Below are 19,541 nucleotides of genomic sequence, written 5' to 3' on the forward strand. Positions count from 1 at the left end.
TCAATTACTTTCCCAGGATAAATTCTAAAAGTAGAATTGTTGGATCAAAGGTTACATATTTTCTTAAAGCTTTTAAAACTTATTACCAGTTACATTAAAAATTACACATTTCCCAAAATTTATATCAGTTCATAATACCACTATCAGTGTTTGAGAGTGCTCTGAAGCAGATTGTATGAAGGTGACCTCAACAATCTCTTCCATCTCATATAGTTTCCAGAACTTTATCACTGCCCCATCAAAGGGTGGAATCCTCTTCTTGAACCAGGGAAGGCCTTTGCAGCTGCATCACAGGTAAGCCTTTAAATCTGCCTCAACCAACAATGAATGACAAAAGTAATGCTATTTGACTTTTGAGGCCAGCACAAAAAACTGCCATGCACCCCCACTTTATTCTCTTTGGATGGCTGCTCTTGGAGATCAGCTACTATGCTGTGAGGAAGCCCAAGAAGCCTGCGGAGAGTTCCATGTGGAGAGGAACAGAGGCCTCCCGCCCACTGTCTAGCTGAGCTTCCGGGGGACAGCCAGCCTCAACTTGCCGGATGGACCACACTCAGATATACTGCATGGAGCAGAGATGAGCCAGTTTTCAGCTGAACTCTGTTCAAGGTGCCCATACATGATCAAAATGAATGACTGTTACTGTTTCAAACTGCTAAGCATTGGAGTGGTTTGTTACACAGCAATAGATAACAGAGGCATCTCATTTCCTCCCACTCTAGCTACCACTATCTTTTTTTTTTCCCTTCCATTTTTGCCAACAGGATAGATAGAAGGAGCGTCTCTCTTTTGGTTTTAATACTTTGGTTCATTATTTTTAATAGGGCTTTAATGCTTTTCTTATTTATGATAGATCTTGAAGATCCTTTAGTTCTATTTCTTTTCCTTGCTATTTTTTCTTTTCAAAAATCTTTATTGCAAAAATTCAAAAACAAACTTAAGTATTTAAGTCAGAGCCAGAGCTAGAGTGATGCCATGGAGGCACTTGTGCACCAAATTTAAGGAGGCACTCACTCTCAGAGGCTGACCTGCCCTACTGGGACCCTGTAGATAAATGTCTCCTTAAATTTTGCACCCTATATACCTCCCTTGCTCACTCTCCCTGGTGGCTCAGACGGTAAAGCGTCTGCCTGCAATGCGGGAGATTCGGGTTCAATTCCTGGGTTGGGAAGATCCCCTGGAGAAGGAAATGGCAATCCACTCCAGCACTCTTGCCTGGAAAATCCCATGGATGAAGGAGCCTGATAGGCTACAGTCCATGTGGTCGCAAAGAATCGGACACGACTGAGCGACTTCATTTCACTTCACTTAAATTTTGCACCCTATATACCAACCTTGCTCACTCTAGTCCCAACCCTGTTTTAAGTCCACCCAACCTCACTTTCTAGATATAACTGTACTGATTATAGCTTGGGTGTATATTCTCCTAGACTTTTTCTAAACATTAACACATATATGTAACAATGTTATAAATTACATTATTAATATATATGGATATATGACATTTAATAATTTACATTAAATTATATTTAATAATTATGTTGTTAAATATGTATACATATTAATGAAGATAGTAATAAATAGTAATATTTATGTTTACAGAAATGTATCCTTGGACATCTTATGTCAATACTTACAAACTGATCTTTCTCCAGTTGCCATGTATCATAATAGACATATCCCTTTGTAACTGTTATTGCACATATTTCCCAGTTCTTTACATATGTAGCTTGATTTTATTTTAAACTGTATTTTTTAAAATTGGTGTTATCAAGTAGATCAAACTATCACTTATTTTTGCCATTGCTCTTATGCTAACAAAAACACTATTCGGCTATATTTCCCTAGGTGTTAGTTTTTTCATCACTGGGATTTATTTCAATGTATGGTGCAAAAATGGGATCTCAGCTGAGTTTCCCTCAAATGATCAGTATTCTTAACATCATGTGCTAAACTCTGTGACCGTTGGAAGGGCTGAGGTTTGCAAACATGATGCGGACAGGGTAGAGCAGATTCGAGACAGACGAGATTCTGTTCCCCTCAGACCACAAGCTCTGATTCTGAGGTGGCAGAGGCTCCCAGGAAGACCCTGGTGAGGGCAGGAGGCCCCAACGTGATGGTGGAGGCAGGGGACTAACAGGCAGCCCTGGGGCCCACTTTCCTCCCAGAGAGTCCGGCCACCCCCAAGGAAGCGCCTTTTGCTGTCTCTGTGTAGAGATGAGCAAGTCTTGCCGAAGAAGCACCTGGCAACTTGCCAGCCCTGACAGGTGGCGCTCACCCTAGAATCGAAGCAGATGCTTGTGGAGTCTTCCTCAACACGCCCAAGGCCAATGACCCCATGACTGTCGCTCTTAACTTTACCCCTCCTGTTGACAGAGGGCCCCTTACCTTCTCTTCATCTGGTGACTTCTAGACTTCTTCCTCCCTGTCTGGTACCCATGATTGGTGCTGGCCAGGCCCCCTCCTCCCCGTCCCAGCCCTGCATAGGCACAGATGACACCTAGAGGGAAGGGGCAGAGAGGGTGAGCAGAGGGACTGAGCCCTGTGCACTCCAGGACCCTCTGGAGGCCATCACACCCCACCCATAAGCACGCTGTCCTCTAGGGCCGAGACCAGGGCTTGGGGAGGCGACATCGGCCTCTGCCATGAACAGCCTGTGCCAAGGCTACGGGGAGGACCCAGGGGAGAGGTGGGCCACCTCTCTGGGACCTCCACAGCCCAGGGGTGGCTTCTGAATGGAGCAGTCCCTCCACCTCTGCCCGTAGAATCCCTTCTGGGTTTTCCTTCCTTCAGTTCTCAGAGAAGCCTCCCCACCTACCTCCCGTTCTCTATACTGCAGAGCACTTATCACAATCTTTATTTTTCCCTCACCTGTTTGTCTTTTCCTCTAGAGCATGAGCTCCATAACACCATGTCTCTCTCCTGTTTATCCCCAGCTTCTAGCCCAGTGCAGCATTGGAAAAAAAAAAAAAATTCTCAAATGTCTTTTAAAGCTTTTTGCTTAGAATGTCTTGTATTTGTGATTTTCCTTTGTTGGAATTGGCATGTGCTCTCTCTGCCTGCGATGTCCTTTTTCCTCCTCACTTTCCTTGGGAACACCCACTCATCTTTCAACACCCAGTACAGCCGGCCCTCCTCTAGGAAATCGTTTCTGAAGTCAGTATGGAACATCCCAGGCAGAGGTGAGTTTGTCAGGCCCTGGAACGAGGACCCTTTATTTTGCAGGGGTCCCCTCAGGACCCTCTCCTGCAGGGGAGCTCTCCTAAGGTACAGAAAACAACTTGGAAGGACAGGCGGGCGGTGCTCAAATCACAGAAGCCCCGGCTTCCAGGCTGGCAGCCCGGGTGGGGGAGGGGACCAGCTGGTGGGCGAAGCCAGTTTATCGATGCTGATGCTGCTGAGAGCCCTGGGGAAATCAAGGTGAAAGGCAGCAGTCCTGCTCAGGAGGCCCACCCCTGTGTATCAATCAGAGGGACTGGGACAGGGTGGAAAGCTGCTCGGGCCGTCTGCCAGGGGCCAAGGTGAGGACAGAGACCCACAACCACCACCAGGGCCCCCTGTGGCCCCAAGTGAGGCCCTACCCCCTGCCTCGGGCACCGGGGATAGTCGCAGAGTCAGCTTTTTCAGCCTAGTTCTAATTCTGAATGGCAGAGCTTGGTTTTAGAAAATATGGTCACTGGAGCCGTAAGGGCCAGCTGGTAGAAATCCTCTGCTCCTGGCATCAAGTCAGGTACCAGGTGGTGGAGGTACAGGCGTACTCAAGTGGTCTTGGCCCGGCGGGGGCTGGGGGCCTCTTTCACCCTCTTGTGGGCCTGTCAGCCTCTCAACCAGGGCCCGGTGGGTCAGGGGAAGATGAGCAGAGACGGCCTGGGTGGATGGAGCAGGCAGGTGGATGACTAGAGTGGGGACACAGAGAGGGAACTCTGGGGAAGACGAGAGGCCTGCAGAGAGGCCCCAAGCCGTCATCCGCTCATGCAGTCAGGCAGCTAAAGAGGTGACCCAGGGCTATCAAAGCAGGGAGGGGGGCCAACCCCTCCCCACCCAGCTGCCCTAGCAGAGGAGCAGGCCTGGCACCCCACCTGTTCTGCCCAGTGCCGAGGCCATCTGAGCAGAGGAAGATGTCAAAGAGAAAACCCCAAATCGGATTGAGGCTCCTGCTCCCCCTTAATGAGGTTCATTATCAGTGGCTCTGATCCTTGTAAAACCCAGCAGGCCGGATTAGGGGCAGCCTCTCTAATCTGGCTGACTCCTCCCCACTGAGCAGCCAGTCCAGGCCGGCTCTCACAAACAAGTCCTCTCTCCTTCCTCCAGGGACAGCGAAGATGTAGGCCACCTGGCTGAGGAGGGCCAGGCAGGTGCAAGCCAAGGTTCCTGGAGCAGGGCTGAGAGCAGGCCAGGGGCTCCCTAGGAGGGTGGAGAGGAGGTGGCATGGAGGGGCTCCAGGCACAGAGAGCTCTGTGGGCAGTGGGGGACGGCCCGTCCAGGAGTGAGAGGCTGTGACAAGGCCCCTTGATCCCCCGTGAGGTGACTGGATCCCAGATGAGGCTGGGTTTTGCATATTCTCTCCAGACCTGGACAGGCTTCCCTGGGTGGCCCAGCAGTAAAGAATGTGTCTGCCAATGCAGGAGACACGAGTTCAATCCCTGGGGTCGGGAAGATCCCTTGGAGGGGGAAATGGCAACCCACTCCAGTATTCTTGCCTGGGAAATCCCACAGACAGAGGAGACTGATGGGCTACAGTCCATGGGGTCACAAGAGTTGGACACGGTTGAGCGAGTAAACAACAACAGCAATCCAGACCTGGACACTAGTAGCAAGTTAAAGAACACACTGGTGCTTGCCTTAACAAAATAATTTATTCCACAGCCCCTGCTAACAGTGGAGGGGAGTGGGAATCGAGCCTGCGGACAGCATCACCCTCCCCTCTGACCCTTTTAACCTCTACACGATGGGAGGTGACCCTCGAGAGGAACGGCACTCTCCTCGCTTCGGCTCCCCCCACAATCATAGATTAGCATCTATTTTGGAGACTAAAATCAAAAGACAGAAGACCCAGATCAGAGAGATGGGTTGAGCCCAATGCAGAAAGCACATTCAGAGCAAAGGCTTCACTGGCCCTCTCACAGCTAAGGCACTAGAAACCAGATAGCCCTCCGTAAACCCCACACCCCAGCCTGGTACCGTCACACACCGGCTCCAGCCTGTGTTCCTCCTGTACCCAAGGTTTGGGAAGGGAGCCAGCCAGAGGCTCTCCTCCCAAAGACCTCACCTGGGAGAACAACAGGACTTCCAGAAGCTTCCAGGGCCCCTTCCAAAGCCAAACCCCACCCGGGGGTTGGGGCGGGGGTTCTGAGGGGCTGGAGGATGGGCAGGCACAGAGGGCCACAGGCAGTCCTTCCTTCTCTGGCGCAAAGGGCTCTTTGCAGCAGGATGGACGGAGTCCCGGGAAGCAGGGAGGGGGTCCACTCCAGTCCCGGGGCCCCTCCTCTGGAGAGGGGAAACCTTGGACACTGCAGCCTCATCGGCCCCAGTTTAGGGCCAACACCAAGCGGGAAACACTGAAGCTTCGGGGAGAATGAGGCAGGACTTCAAATAAGCTGAAAAAGAGGAATTTGGCGCTGAGAGGCTGGGGACGGAGCCTCCCGACCCCGCTGCCCAAGGCTGCCCTTGCCTGTGCTGGCAGATGAACCCAGGCCCTCTGCACGTCTCCCTATCTATGGACCATCCCTTTCCAGAAGCCCCAGGGAGGTTTCACTTCAGCAACTGCTTTTGCTGGGTGTCCCCGGACAAGGAGCAAGGGGAGGGAGGCAGAGAGGGCTGGAAGAGCCCGTGGACAGCAGCTTCCTATCCTGCCCCCATCCCGAGTTGGACAGTTCAGGCAGTGGGGAGGCTGGCATAGCCCTTCAGAGCCCTTATCCTGGCCCGGAAGTAGGTGTACACAGCCAGCAGGCCCATGAAGGACAGGGAGTAGAGCCCCACGCAGAGGCTAATGTCCAGGTGGGAGAAGTTCCCGCCCAGCATCTGCAGCCACTGGCCCTGGCCCTGCCCAGCCCCAGCCTCGGGCTCCCCGTCAGGGATGCCCGCCAGCTGCTGGGAGCTGCGGCCCACTCGGCCCAGCTCTGAAGGACCTCCGGGGAGGTTCCTCCCAGCCAGGAACTCGGCCAACAACACGGCTCCTGTGTCTCTCCTGCTCAAGCGCTGCTCCCTCTCTGGCTGCTTTGACTTATCCCTGTGAAGCTCCACTACGTGCTCAGGAGCTCCCGGGTCTGGCTCGTCTGTGGCCGCACCAAGGCCAGCCTGCATCTTGGGGTGATTTGCCCCAAGTCCTGCCACTGGGATGGTGGCTCCAGGGGCCTTTATCCCTGAGCCCACCGGGATCTCAGCCTTCTCAGGGGCCAGGGTAACATTTCCGGTTGCCAGCTCCAGCTCCACCTGTTTTGGGATGACTGCCATCCTCTCTGCACCCCTCCGGGGGCCCGGCCCAGCTGAAGGAAAGTCTAGGACGATGTTGCTTGGGGAGAAGTGGGTCTTCAAGAACTTGAGGATGTTGTCCAGGTCCCACACGGGCGCGCCCCGGAGTTCATTGTGGCAGGCGGAACAGAGCTCGCGGGGTGGCCACTGCACCTTGGGGAACTGGGGGTCCTCACTGGGGGCGCCTGGGGAGAGAAGCACACATACAGACTGCCTGTGACACGCTGGATACCCAGAAACCCAGATCTCACCCTTCCATTCACGATGCCAGCTCCCTCATCTGCACAAAGGGGGCACCACTGCCCCAGGAAAGGATATGCATGCGAGAGGGCAGATAACAGGCCTAGCACAGGGCCTGGCCCACAGCGGAGCCCACAGTAGTGCCCGTCTGGACAAGGAGGTTCCTCCTCGCCCCCGCCACGCCACAGTTTCTCCTCCAGCCACTTCCCCGTGTTAACACACTGTCTCTGTCACCTTCACTGCTGGTTTGTACCCCTGGACCAGACAAGGGAAAGGGCGAGAAGACACAGAATGATCTGTCTGGCAGGCTTTGGTAGGTCCATTAGCATTAACCCTCTTTGCATTTTTCTGAAAGTTCCCAAATTTTACATGAGTAAAGATACATTCTTTTTGTAATGTTTTTAAAGCAAGAGTTCAAGGCACATGGTAGTTTCAAGGCTTCTCCTGCACCCCCTGCAGCCCTCTGGGGTAGGTAGCGGGTAGTGGAACTCTGGGCTTCCTTGGTAGCTCAGCTGGTGAAGAATCCTTCTGCAATGCAGGAGAGCCCGGTTTGATTCCTAGGTCAGGAAGATCCCCTGGAGTAGGGATAGGCTACCTACTCCAGTATTCTTGGGCTTCCCTGGTGGCTCAGATAGTAAAGAATCTGCCTGCAATGCGGGAGACCTGGGTTTGATCCCTGGGTTGGGAAGACCCCCTGGAGGAGGGCATGGCAACCCACTCCAGTATTCCTGCCTGGAAAATCCCCATGGACAGAGGAGCCTGGCGGACTACAGTCCCATAGGGTTGCAAAGAGTCAGACACAACTGGGCGACTCAACACAGCACAGTGAAATTTCCTCCTCAGGTGGGTCCCAAGGGCTGGGCGCCTGGATTGGGGAAAGGACACTCAGGAGAGAGACAGGAAGTTGCCTTTCCTGCCAGGCTGCTGGAGCCCCAAGCGGGGCCAGCTCTGTGGGCAGAGCCCCAGGCTGAGCCCCAGAGGACCTGCCACCGGCCCCTTACCCAGCGTCACCTGGGGAATGGCAATCAGCCCATCTCTCTTGGAGGAGGCACCTCTCCTAAAGGGTTTAATAGGGGGAAAAAAAAAGTGGCTGGGCAGAATGAAGCAGCAGCAGCAAGTGATGTAAAAATCAGAATGGTAAAATCAGAAGGGTTATTTTTGGGGAGGGAGCAACAGGGAGATTCCCAGGGTTCAGTGAGAAGTGATAACGAGCAGACCTTGCAAAGTGAGTGCTCCATTTGCCCCTGCTCATTATTGTTACTGGCTGATCTGAAAGGGCAGTCCTAGAGAGAGTAAGGGCACTGACTTCCTGGCCCTCCAGCAGCAGCTGGGCCCCCGGGAAAGCCGGAAGCCTGCAGGTCACACGAGGCTGGAGGCTCAGATGAGCTTTTGGTGGCAGGGGCGGGGCAGGGGCAGGGAGAGAAGGGGTGGGAGGAGAGATGGCACGTGTCTCCTTTAGAAGTCCACCAGGAGGCCCCAGGAGATGCAGACGAGGGCAGCTGCCTGCACGCCACCTGCTCCACTGCCCTAGGCCTTCCCCCCGCCTCCCACCCCTGGGAGGTCTGTCCCAGCCAATCGCACTTTGTCTCTCCCCGCAGAGCAGCCCAGGCTTCCATCCACAGATGGCTGCTGGTCACCCCTGGAGTTTAATGCTTTTGTCTGTGGGACCCATCAGACTCCTTAACACGGGGGAATAGAAAACACTATAGACAAGGGAAACGCAGAAGACAAGGCCTCGTCCTGTGAGAATCGGTCCTTGGCTTCCAGGAAGGTTTTTCTTCTCAAGCACATTTTATCATTAGACCCCTCCCGGGGGGGGGGGGGGTGGGGGAAACCCAGCTCTTTTCTCTTTATTGGTTTGAGAAAGGGGTCAATAGCCAGGAAGCAGAACAGGGAAGCCAGGAAAAGGGACCCCAGCGGGCCAGAGGGAGTGGCCGTGGTGTTGGGCAGAGAGAGAGCAATGGCATTGGAGGCCCAGGATCTCAGGGTGCCGAAACCTCAGTCTCCTCATCTAGAAAATAGGTCTAGTGAGGCTGGCGTACATCAGCAGGGCTGGGAGAGCCCGTGAAGGGGCTCTGGGTGTTAAGCAGCATCGTGACACATGGAGTGTTACCTAGGGGGACAGTCAGGGTCCCGTCTCCTGCCTCTGGTCCAAGACTCCCAAGTTCCCCCACCTCACCCTCTCTCTGCAGGTGACTCTAGCCTTGGAGATGGCCCTTCCTTACCTGCGAGGCGAGCATTGACCTTGTTGTGGCTGGACCAGAACCAAAGGACGGCGCTGTTCAGACTCCCCACCCGGTGCATGGAGCCAGAGGCCATCTGCTCAAAGTGGCCAGCGCACTCTCGGCAGCCAAAGAAGAAGCGGACGTAGCCCCGTATGGCTTGGAGGACTTCCTGGGCCTTGGCTACAGGGGAGAGGAGATGTCAGTCACCGGGGGCCCTGCAGGTTGCTTGGCCCTGCCGACCCCACCACCAGCCCCATCACAGGCCCACCACGGCCTCCTCTGCATAGGGCACACACACTGGGCCTAACTGATGTGGGGACTGGTCTCTTTGCCTACTTCACCTTCCAGGGGTGGTCACAGCTCTGACTCCATCCCCCACCCCAGACTCTTAAACCTCAGTCTCCCTTGTCTGACTCTTATCCAGGCCCTAATCACTTCCTGACACTTAGGATAGAGTCCAAACTCATCGTCAGGACACTCAGGCTCTTAGAGATGTGGCTGGAGAGTTAAGCAGGGGCTGGAGTGCCCACCACCTGACCTGTGGGTCCCTACCCTGCTCCTCCTGCTTCAGGCTTCCTGTTGTGACCTGCTCTCCATTGTGTCTCCTCCCTCAGGCACTACAACACCCAGAGCCCATCCTGATCTGGCTCTGCACATCCCCTAATTTGTCTCCATCTCTCCTCAGCCCCCTCATGCCCTCCCACTGGGCTCTCTGGACTGGCAACATCACAGGCTCTGAGCCTCTTCTTGCTCCGACATGAAGCTACCACTTCATGTCTACTACCTACCACAGGGCTCCTCCCTGAAGATACCACTGCTCCCTCAAGCCCGCCCTTCTTGAACCCCTTTGTCTTCCACACTCCACACACCTCAGGGCTGGAGGTGGTGGAAGTACCCTCCCTGCTGCTGGCTGCATACAGACTCTGTCTCCTTCCTGCAGTGAACCCCCAGCCCTTTAAAAGCCCGTGTCCTAGTCCCACCCCTCTGCCCACTGGGACCACAGCACCCTGCTCTCTGTCCTGCTCACCACCACTCCCTGGGCCCTTGGTTTTAGCAACTTCGGTGTCCACACCAAGGTGTACCTTGCCTCTCACCGCCTCAGTCCCCTCAGCTCCTGCGTCCACCCCCATCGCTCCTTTTGCCTGCCCTCATGCTCTATACCTCACCCCTCTCGCCTCCTCCAAGATTTCACTCCTGTCCATATTTTCATTTGCTATGGCATCATCCATTTCCTCCTTGTATGGGCTCCTTCCGACAGGAAAAAATAACTACAATAAAGAAATTTCTCTCTGACCGGGGTCATACCCCAATCACTCCCCCAGTACCTCCAACTTCTCCCCGGCTCTTCTCTCTTCAGCCCAATCCACCCGGGCCTTTCTCTCCACTAAACCCTGAAACAGCTCTTGCCAGCGAGGTCCTCCCTTGGTACCACCTCCCCCAGCACAGCAGCATCCACTCAGCTGGGTCCTCTCTCTTGATACTCTTTATGTTGGGGGCCTTCTTGAAATTGCAATGACAGCTCTTTCTTAGTCTCCTTTTGCTGGCCCCTGCTCTCCACCGAGCAGAGGTCTGGAAGCTGAATGCCCCAGAATTCAGGCCTGTTTGCACTCTTCTCTGCCCACCTGCTAATGCACTCATCCAGTCCCCAGGTCTTAACTACCATCTACATGCTGACGCCCACAAGATTTGTGTCTCTATCATGGACCTCGCCCCAGAACTGTGGGCTGACTGTCTGCATCTCCATTCACAGATTCCACAGATGCACACGGTTATATGTGCCCTCTCCCCATCTACTACCACCCCCGAGCCTTCCCATTTCTCAGCTCACAGAACCATCATCCACCAGACGTTCAGGCCCAAGTCCAGGGTCTGACCAAAGTCCTTCATCCTGCACATTCTTTATCCAATTCCTTATTGAGTCATATCAGCTCTGCCTTTAAAACATACCCAAATCTGCCCTTCTTACACGTGCTCACCTAACAACTCCAGTGCGAGCTGCCACCGCCTCTCCTGGACAAGTTCTACAATGTCCTAACTGGCTGCCCTGCTTCCACCTTGCCCTGCTCTAGCGCACCCTCCACCCAGTCATCTCTCTAAAGCATCGATCGTGCACATCCCTCCCCTGCCAATGGTCTCCAGTAGATTCTCATAATGCAGAGACTGAAACCCAATTCCCTCCCTCCCCAGGACCTCCAAGTGCCCACCTCCTCTCCTGCAGCCCCCTCCTGGCCCACTCTGGGGCTGCAAACTGCCTGACTTGTGTCCTGCTTTTTCCAGTCCTTGACCTGTGTTACGGGCTGAACTGCGTCCTCTAACGTTTTTATGCTGTAGTCCTAATGCCAGTCCTTCAGAATGTGACTGTATTTGGACACAGCATCTTTAAAAAGTTGATTAAGTGAGAATGAGGTCACTGGGGTGTATCCTGTTGCAATATGACTGGTGTCCTTGTAAGAAGGGGACATTTGGACACAGCCAGGAACACCCACAGGGAGGACCATGTGACGACCCAGGGAGACGATGGCCATCTACAAAACTAAGGAGAGGCCTCCGTGGAACCCACCCTGCCAACGCCTTCATCATGGACTTCCAGCTTCCAGAACGTGAGAAGACACGTTTCTGTTGTTTAAGGCCCAGTGTGTAGCAGCTCGTTATGGCAGCCTGAGCAGATTCAGGCGGCCCCGGGGGACTCCCGTCCCAGACATCCCACCACTGCTTCCCTCTCACCAATCAGGTCTCAGCACTGGGCCCCTCCTCAGAGGAGCCTGCCCCAGCCAGCCAGCCCATCTGAACACGCAACCCCTCCCCAGCCCTTCACCCCACCACGGGCTCTGTCTTCCTCACAGACTCACCATTGCACCTGAAGTGATCTATCTGTGTGTTGACTGTCTGCCTCCTGCCACTGGAATATTGTCCCCTCGAGGCAGGGATGTCTTGCTGCAAGCACTGCTATACCTGACCCCCAGCGTGGGGCCTGGCTCTTCAGAGACGCTCTGTAAATCGTGGCTGACAGACCGGCTGGCTGTCCGCACGCCTGGCCACTCCTCCAGGTCCCCCTGTCTCCGCACAGGCCATCTCCTCCCTACGGGACTCCGGTCCGTCTTCCCCCTCACTGACCTCCTCCTGCCCTTCCCAACATCGTGGAGCACTTCCTCGCTCCCCACCCCCGCGCATCCTCCTCTCCCCGTTGCCCCTGGGCCCTGGCACACAGCCCGTCAGCCCTGTGCCCACCTGCCTCACAGTCCACTGCGGGCAGGGCACGTCTCTCCCACCTTTGCATCCTCCAGGCTGGGCCAGGGCTTGGCATGAGCCTGGTGCCTCAGGGAACGGGGGCTAAACTGGGTGCCCACCCATGCAGTCGTTTTGTGTGGCTGAGAGGCAGGGTGAGTGACGGAGAGCAGTTGCATGGTTTGGGGATAAAACAGGGCAAAGGGGGCAAGGTTTCCCCAGCTTCCCCTGGAAAATGATTTTTTCAGGGGGAAATACAGTAAAGTTGTTCAGAGTCCACCGTATTAGCTGCATACATTGTAAAGAAGACATAGATTTTTTTCTTTACAGGAATATACAAAACAGAACTAGATCTCTTTCATGAAGAGTAAAAATAAAGCAAGCTTGCGGCTTCGAGAAAGCCAGGGAGCAGCCTCACACCCCTGAGTTTGTGAGGCACCACCCCGGGGGCCATGAGCAGGACGGAGTGGCAGGACAGAGTGGCCTCCAGGCCCTCCTGCTCTGGGTCCACACTGGTCATGTGTCCCCAGGTGCAAACGCAGACTCCCCTAAGTTTAGGCCTGCAGCAGGGTGCCAGCAGAGGGCGGGATGGGGTGGGCTGAGGCACAGCGGGTGCCTGGGCCTCCACTCACCTCTTTCCTGAGAATGGTCTACACCTTCCTGAGCTGCCTGCACCGTCAGGAAGTGGAACAGGATCCACAGGGAGCAGGGAAAGCCCCGGAAATGCGGCTCACTCCCCTGGCAGCCCACCCAGTTCACCTTCTCCGCGATCACAGTGCCCTAGGGGACACACAGGAGCGTGAGTGCATGTGCAGAGAAGAAACAGGAGTTGCGTGGGGAGTGCGGAGAGCAGCTTGCAGGAGACTCCAGTTTTGCACGCAGCCCTGACACAAACGGTCCCTTTCTCAGTCTATCACCTTGAGGTGGGCATTTCCCTTCCACTAGTGACACCCATCAAACGAGCAGGAGGGCTGAGAGACCGTGACACAGACCAGGTCATGTCCCTCCCCTAGCCTCAACCTCCCCCTCTGCAGAATGAGCGGTTCATCTCTAAGGGTCCTTCAGGCTTGACCCTGCCGCCCCCCCCCCACGTCGGTGAGTTCTGCACCTGTGCTGGCTGACGTGCCCACCTGTGCAAACAGCAGTGACAGCAGGAGCCCAGAAAGCGCCCCTGGAGAGAAGCTGTGCTGAGGAGCCCAGCAGGCAACAGAGGGCTGTGGTTAAAAAGCTCTCCCACCAGGGACGTCTCACAACCAGCTCCAAAGCCCAGCTTAACTACTTACTGGCTGTGTGGCCTTAGACACACACAGAGTTACTTGACCTCTGCTTCTTCATCTGCCCAATGGGAACAGTATCTGCCTTCTACTAATGTTGTGAGGATTAAGTGAGGTCTGGAGAGAGAGCACTCAACAGATGGTGGTTCACTCGTGATCAACACAAGGACTCAACCAAGATCACGGCCTCCTTCCTAAATGCGGATTGGTGAGGAGGTCAGAGGGGACAAGGTGGACCCTTCTGCTCCCATAGATATGGAACATGGAAGAAAGCTTCTTTGACTCCCAGACTCACCTCCTTCCTGCTGTCCAGCGCATTTTTAAAGAAACCATACGGAATTTTCTTTCTCTGCTGCTTCTTGAGCCAGTCATTCATGGAGTGCAGGAAGTTCTGGACTAAGGGCCGGCCACGGAAATACTATGGAAGGGATAAATGGAGAGTGAGAAGCAATTCCCCAGGAGTTCCCCTGGGGAGGGCAGTGGGGGTGGGCGGAAGGGGGCTCAGGTATGTTCTGGAATGTTCCAAAAGCACCAGGAAAACATCCTAAGACCCAAATGTGAGGGGAAAAAAAAAAAAAAACACCCAAATGTGGACTCCTCACTCACTACCTTTGCCCTGGGACACCTGGGAAGGTGAGGCAGAGGGCTGGGCAGAGGTGCTCAGTGAGGCTGGGCCCTCAAGGTCGCCCCTACTCCAGGCTGCAGGCTGGGGCTCTGACCCCTGACCACACGCCCACTGGGGGGAAGGCCGAGCACCTGTGTCACTGCCCAGGGCGGCTGGGACCCCTGTGCCACACGGGCCTCTGTTCAGGTAATCTTCTGATAGAGCAGCTGATTAGTGAACTGACCAGCTGGGCTGGGCTGGCAAATGGCCTTTCATTTGTATTCCACGGGCTGCCAGTGGTGACCAGGCAGCGCAGGGGCCAGAGCCGAGATCCAAATCTTGATGGGAACTCCCTGTAGTCTCTGAGGAGCAGGAAAAGCTACTCTGAAGATAAGTCAACTTAAATCTGATTAGTATCAGCACTTTAAAACCACAAGGACTCCAGGGAGGAGGATGGATGTGTTGTGTGTGTGTGTGTGCACGCATGAGCACACGCACGAGCATACTGGGGGTGGGGGAAGGAGAGAGGGGGCTGCAGTAGCAGAGCAGGTCAGAAAAATCATCAAGAAGGTCAGAAGGACAATATTCGAAACTTGGGGGACAAGAGCACAGAGAAACATTTGTAAGAAGAAGGAAGCTGAAGACAGGAATGATCCCTAAACAGAAAAACCTGTCCAGTCTTCTGAGGGAGTCATGGCGTGTTCTTATCAAACCTCCAGGCAGGACACTGTCCCCCAGCGGGAGAAATGGCCAGAAAGAATCCTGTGCTTTGACACACTGCCTCTTGGTCAGCTCACACTGGCCTCTGGGTTCTCAACACAAATTTATAGCTTCAAGTCAGCGTTTCCTCACTGACCTTCACCCGCTGTCCTGATTAGGAAAGATGACGCCCTCTAAGGCCACGGTGTCAGGAGGAAGGATGAATTAAGGGGCTCTGGACCGCAGGGAGTCACCCTGTGCTGGGAGCAGGGAAACTCTGGTGACCACATGCCACCTAGTGGCCAGTCCTGCCAGCTGCTTCCGTGAGGGAGCAGGGAGATTCCCTGCTGGGCCGCAGGGCAGACCCACAGCGGACAGGTCCCCGAGGCTGAGCAGGTGGAGGGAGCACTATGCCCCCCAGGATTTCTTCGGTGCCCCAGGCATGCAGTGGGCAAGGGTGACGGTTAGCTCAGACGTGCGTGTGATGCGACGATGCTAGAACTCACCCGTGGAATTTTGTTCTGAGAAATACATATAAGCTAAAACACAAAGGAGCACTCTTCAGAGTCTGACACCTTGTCAGAGGTCAAGGAATGGTGTGTGCACACGCGCTCAGTCATGTCTGACTCTTTGTGACCCCACAGACTGAAGCCCATCAGGCTGCTCTGTCCATGGAATTTTCCAGGCAAGAATACTGGTAGTAGGTGGCCATTTCCTACTCCAAGGGAATCTTCCCAATGCAGAGACCTGAGTCTCTTGCGTCTCCTGCTTTGGCAGGTGGATTCTTTACCACTAGCACCACCTGGGAAGCCCCTCAAGGAATGGTTCAGTTCAGTTCTCTCCACTCAGTCGTGTCTGACTCTTCGTGACCCCATGGACCACAGCACACCAGGCCTCCCTGTCCATCACCAACTCCCGGAGTCTACTCAAACTCATCTCCATTGAATCGGTGATGCCATCCAACCATCTCATCCTCTGTCACCCCCTTCTCCTCCTGCCTTCAATCTTTCCCAGCATCAGGGTCTTTTCAAATGAGTATCTGCTCCTATTACTGCTACTCAGGAAGAAGCAACCACACAACAAGGGTAGGGCCAGAAGTCTCTACAGTTTCAGGGGCTGTGCTGCTCGGCTCAGAGGCCTCCAAGCCTGTGCCCTCTGGTCCAAAGCTCCTACCTCGAGTCTGCCTCTGCCCCAGGGCCAGCCCTCTCCTCTCGGAGAGGCGTGTCTTCCAGCAGGGAGGACTTCACCCTAAACTCAGTTCCAGCACTGCTGAGGGCAGAAGCTCTGTAGGCAGCACTTAAGCCTCTGCCTGGTCAGGACTTTTCTGGGTCGAGTTCTTTTCCCTCACACGGGGTGGGGGGCACAAACCAAAACCAGCTCTGAGTCCAGCTGAGAGACGCAAGCAGCACTCAGTTGACAGCCCCCCTGGGAGGAGTCCTTCAGAGAGGACTGGCCTGTGGGGTGAGGGTGTCCCTCCCAGCTTCCTGGCTGCCCCTCCTCATGTGTCGAGCAGGAAGACAGCCTACAGAACTACTCCAGGATTCCTCCCCTCTCCTGATTCTCTGGGCCAGCCACCCTGGGCCTCAGCCACTTGAGAACCAAGCGGCTCACAGGGCCAGTGGGGAAAGGCTCTATTATCAGATGGGGCTGAAGAACAGGGGCCTGGTCTGCATGGGACACCTGAGAGGGGCCGAAGGCTGTCTTGGCTGAGATTGGAATGGCATGGTGGCGAGCACTCACCACCTCCCAGGGTCCTCGGTGTAACCACACCTGCCCATCACTAAGCCAAGTGGACCAGGAGGCCAGGACTGGTGAGGTGGGATGAGGGGCTGGGCAGGCAGCAGTTCCTGAGGGAGAGGTGCAGACCACACCCAGAGGGAGCCCTAGCTGCCCCAGACCTGCGCCAGAAGGAGGGGCTCAGACCTGCCCCCAGGGCGAGGGCAGCTGAGTCAGCAGTCAGCCTCTGAAGGGGCTGGAGCCCGCATCTGACTCAGCATCCTGGGCAGCCAGAGCCTTGGGATTTAAGTAGGGCAGCGCTGGCAGGGGGCCTGGAGCCACAGAGAAGGGTGAGGGGAGGGAAGAGGCGGCAGGTGCAGAGAGAGGAGGCAGCCAGCATCTCATCTTCAGAGACGAGGAAGGAGCATGGCAGAGAAAGGGCCCAGCTCTAAACCTGGAGAGGATGTGTGTCTGTGTGTATGTGTGTGTGTGTGTAAGGAGCATGGCAGAGAAAGGGCCCAGCTCTAAACCTGGAGAGGGTGTGTGTGTCTGTGTGTGTGTGTGTGTGTGGTGTGTGTGTGTAAGGAGCAAGGCAAAGAAAGGGCCCAGCTCTAAACCTGGAGAGGGTGTGTGTGTGTGTGTGTGTGTGTGTGTGTCTTTGTGTGTGTGTGAGTGTGTGTGTGTGTGTGTGTGTGTGTAAGGAGCATGGCAGAGAAAGGGCCCAGCTCTAAACCTGGAGAGGTGTGTGTGTGTGTGTGTGTGCGCGCCTGGAGGTGTGTATGTGTGTGTTAGTCGCTCAGTCGTATCCAACTCTTTGCAACCCCATGGACTGTAGCCTACCCGACTCCTCTGTCCATGGGATTTCTTCAGGTAAGAATGCTGGAGTGGGTTTCCATTTCCTCCTCCAGGGGATCCTCCCAACCCAGGGGTCAAACCCTGGTCTGTTGCATTGCAGGCAGATTCTTTACCATCTGGGCCATCAGGGAAGCCAGCTTAGATTAGCTGTGCTGTGCTTAGTTGCTCAGTCATGTCCAATTCTTTGCGACCCTGTGGACTATAGCCTGCCAGGCTCCTCTGTCCATGGGATTCTCCAGGCAACCCACTGGAGTGGGTTGCCATTTCCTCCTCCAGGGGACTGAACCTGGAACCTCAGTTCAAACCCTGGCCATGACACCTCCTCCCAGGAGGCCTAAGGAAGGTTTCTTGGGTAACCTGCACCTCCTAAGGGGGGTAGTACTCGCCACCCTGAAGCGAGACTGAGAGGATTAAATGCCTGACACACATCAGGTCCTTCATAAGCAGGAGCTGCACGTACATGGCTACTAATGTGGAGGAGCCACACTGGCAGAAAACTACAGAGGAGTGAGGAAGGCGTGGCTGAGGCCAGGGAGCTCCCTCTGACTCTGAGTCTCAGAGGGGAAAGAAGAGACTCAGAGAAGCCTCGTGCCTTCACTGCGGGGTCCACGGCTTCTTTCCCAGTGATCATGATGGGGAGTGAGAGGCCACGTTCCAGGCTTGGCCTGAGGCAGAGGACTCAGGCAGGCAGACGTGTGCAGATGGGAATACCCCCCGGGCATCTGGCGCCACATCCCACCTACCTCCCTGCACAGGGGAAGGGGGCTGTCCCGGGGGGCTAGGGGGCGCGTGACTGGGGCCGCAGGGCAGCAGCCCACGGTGGACTGCGACAGCTGGTGGGTCCAAAGATCCGAACCCAACCACGAGCTCCAGAGGAAGGGGCCGGGCTGACTCCTCCAGGCGGGCACAGCACCGGCCTGCAGGGATGCACACACGTCCCGTGTGGAGCTATGGAATGAGGGGCCCCAGGGCCCCGCTCACCTGGGCCAGCACTGCCATGAACTTTTTCAGGGCCACCAGGCGCTGCCCCTCCAGGACGGAGAACTTGCCCACTTCTATCCGGAGGATGTAGTGCAGTGCGGATTCCAGGTCAGCCATGTAGATCTTGGAGCTGAGGACCCAGAGGGAACCAGGGAGAGAAAGGGGTGATAACTGTGGGCAAGGGGAAGAGGAGGAGCACCCAGGGCCAGAGGGAGGGAAGAGGAGACACTCCCGACAGTCACAGAGTCCTACACGCTCACATTTGGCTCTGCCAGTAACTAGCTGTGTGACCCTGGGTGGATTACTTAACGTGAGCCTCAACTCCTCATCTGTAAGATGGGGATAGTAACAACTTGCTCACAGATAGGCTGCTGAGAGGATTAAACAAAAGCACAAACACAAAACCCTCGGTAGCTCCTGGCATAGAGTGGGGTCTTCTCTCTGCAGGTCCACAGCTCCACCCCTCCTAGCACTCACAGAAGACCACAAGGAGAAGACTGAGCTTCATGCTCTGATCTGAACAAAGACTCTGAGGGACAGAAGAGTAGACCCACAGGGGCACCCACACAACAAGGCTCTGGGGAAGCCAGGCCCTCTGAAAGACCATGGGTTTGACTGCCTGCCAAGGCTGAGAATGGGGGTTTGGAAATGGGGAAGTGGGGTTTCCAGTTATTTTGATTGCTGCTCTTGCAGCTGCCAGACTGTGGGCATCAGGCAGGGATCCATCTTACACCTCTTGGGCTGACCCCAGCACTGGCAGAAGGGTTGCAGGCTCCACGCTGGCTGCTCCACCCCATGCCCATCACTGCTTTTGTGGGATCTGGGCCCAGGGACCTGAAGGACAGGCTGCTTCTTTACCCTTGCCTCCTGACCCCTGGGTTCTGGTCTTGTTCTATGGTGGGCTAGCCCTGGGAGCTTGGGCAACTCAGCCCACCTCTCTGGCCACAGTGATCTCATGGGTAAAACGAAGTTCTGCCCCTCCTGCCTCCCGAGGTGGTGGGGAGTCAGCAAGGTCAGCTGACAGGTGGGCACTGTGGCCACCTGCGCTTTACCCTCCTGCCCAAGTCCCCTCTCTCTGCTCCCTTTCTGTGTCCTGGAGTCTCAGTTTCCTTCTCCGTTCCTGTGTTCTGCGTCGAGGAGTGGCCCCCGACTAAAGGGGCTAATGGACAGAAGTACCAGCAGAGCCCAGCACGCATGGCTAGAAGTGCCAGCCATCACAGCAATCTGAATAATCGGAAGAATTACAATGTG

General features: G+C 55.2%; 1 protein-coding gene across 2 annotated transcripts in view; it reads right to left on the reverse strand.

Annotated features, from left to right (window-relative positions):
* Positions 1-4,837: 4,837 nt before the first annotated feature.
* Positions 4,838-19,541, reverse strand: part of QSOX1 (quiescin sulfhydryl oxidase 1) — a 41,294-nt gene continuing 26,590 nt past the window's right edge. Inside the window, exons 8-13 of one of the 2 annotated variants that reach the window (XM_006048590.4) lie at positions 18,291-18,420; positions 13,731-13,853; positions 12,794-12,941; positions 8,937-9,116; positions 6,433-6,656; positions 4,838-5,597 (exon numbers count right to left, since the gene is read on the reverse strand). In XM_006048590.4, coding sequence (XP_006048652.3) covers positions 5,589-5,597; positions 6,433-6,656; positions 8,937-9,116; positions 12,794-12,941; positions 13,731-13,853; positions 18,291-18,420 — 814 coding nt within the window. In that variant the 3' untranslated portion in view covers positions 4,838-5,588. Of the gene's footprint in view, positions 6,657-8,936; positions 9,117-12,793; positions 12,942-13,730; positions 13,854-18,290; positions 18,421-19,541 lie in introns of both variants that reach the window. The other variant, XM_006048589.4, reaches the window with a different exon arrangement.

Source organism: Bubalus bubalis, chromosome 5, assembly GCF_019923935.1.
Source record: "Bubalus bubalis isolate 160015118507 breed Murrah chromosome 5, NDDB_SH_1, whole genome shotgun sequence".
NCBI classification, from domain to species: Eukaryota; Metazoa; Chordata; class Mammalia; order Artiodactyla; family Bovidae; genus Bubalus; species Bubalus bubalis.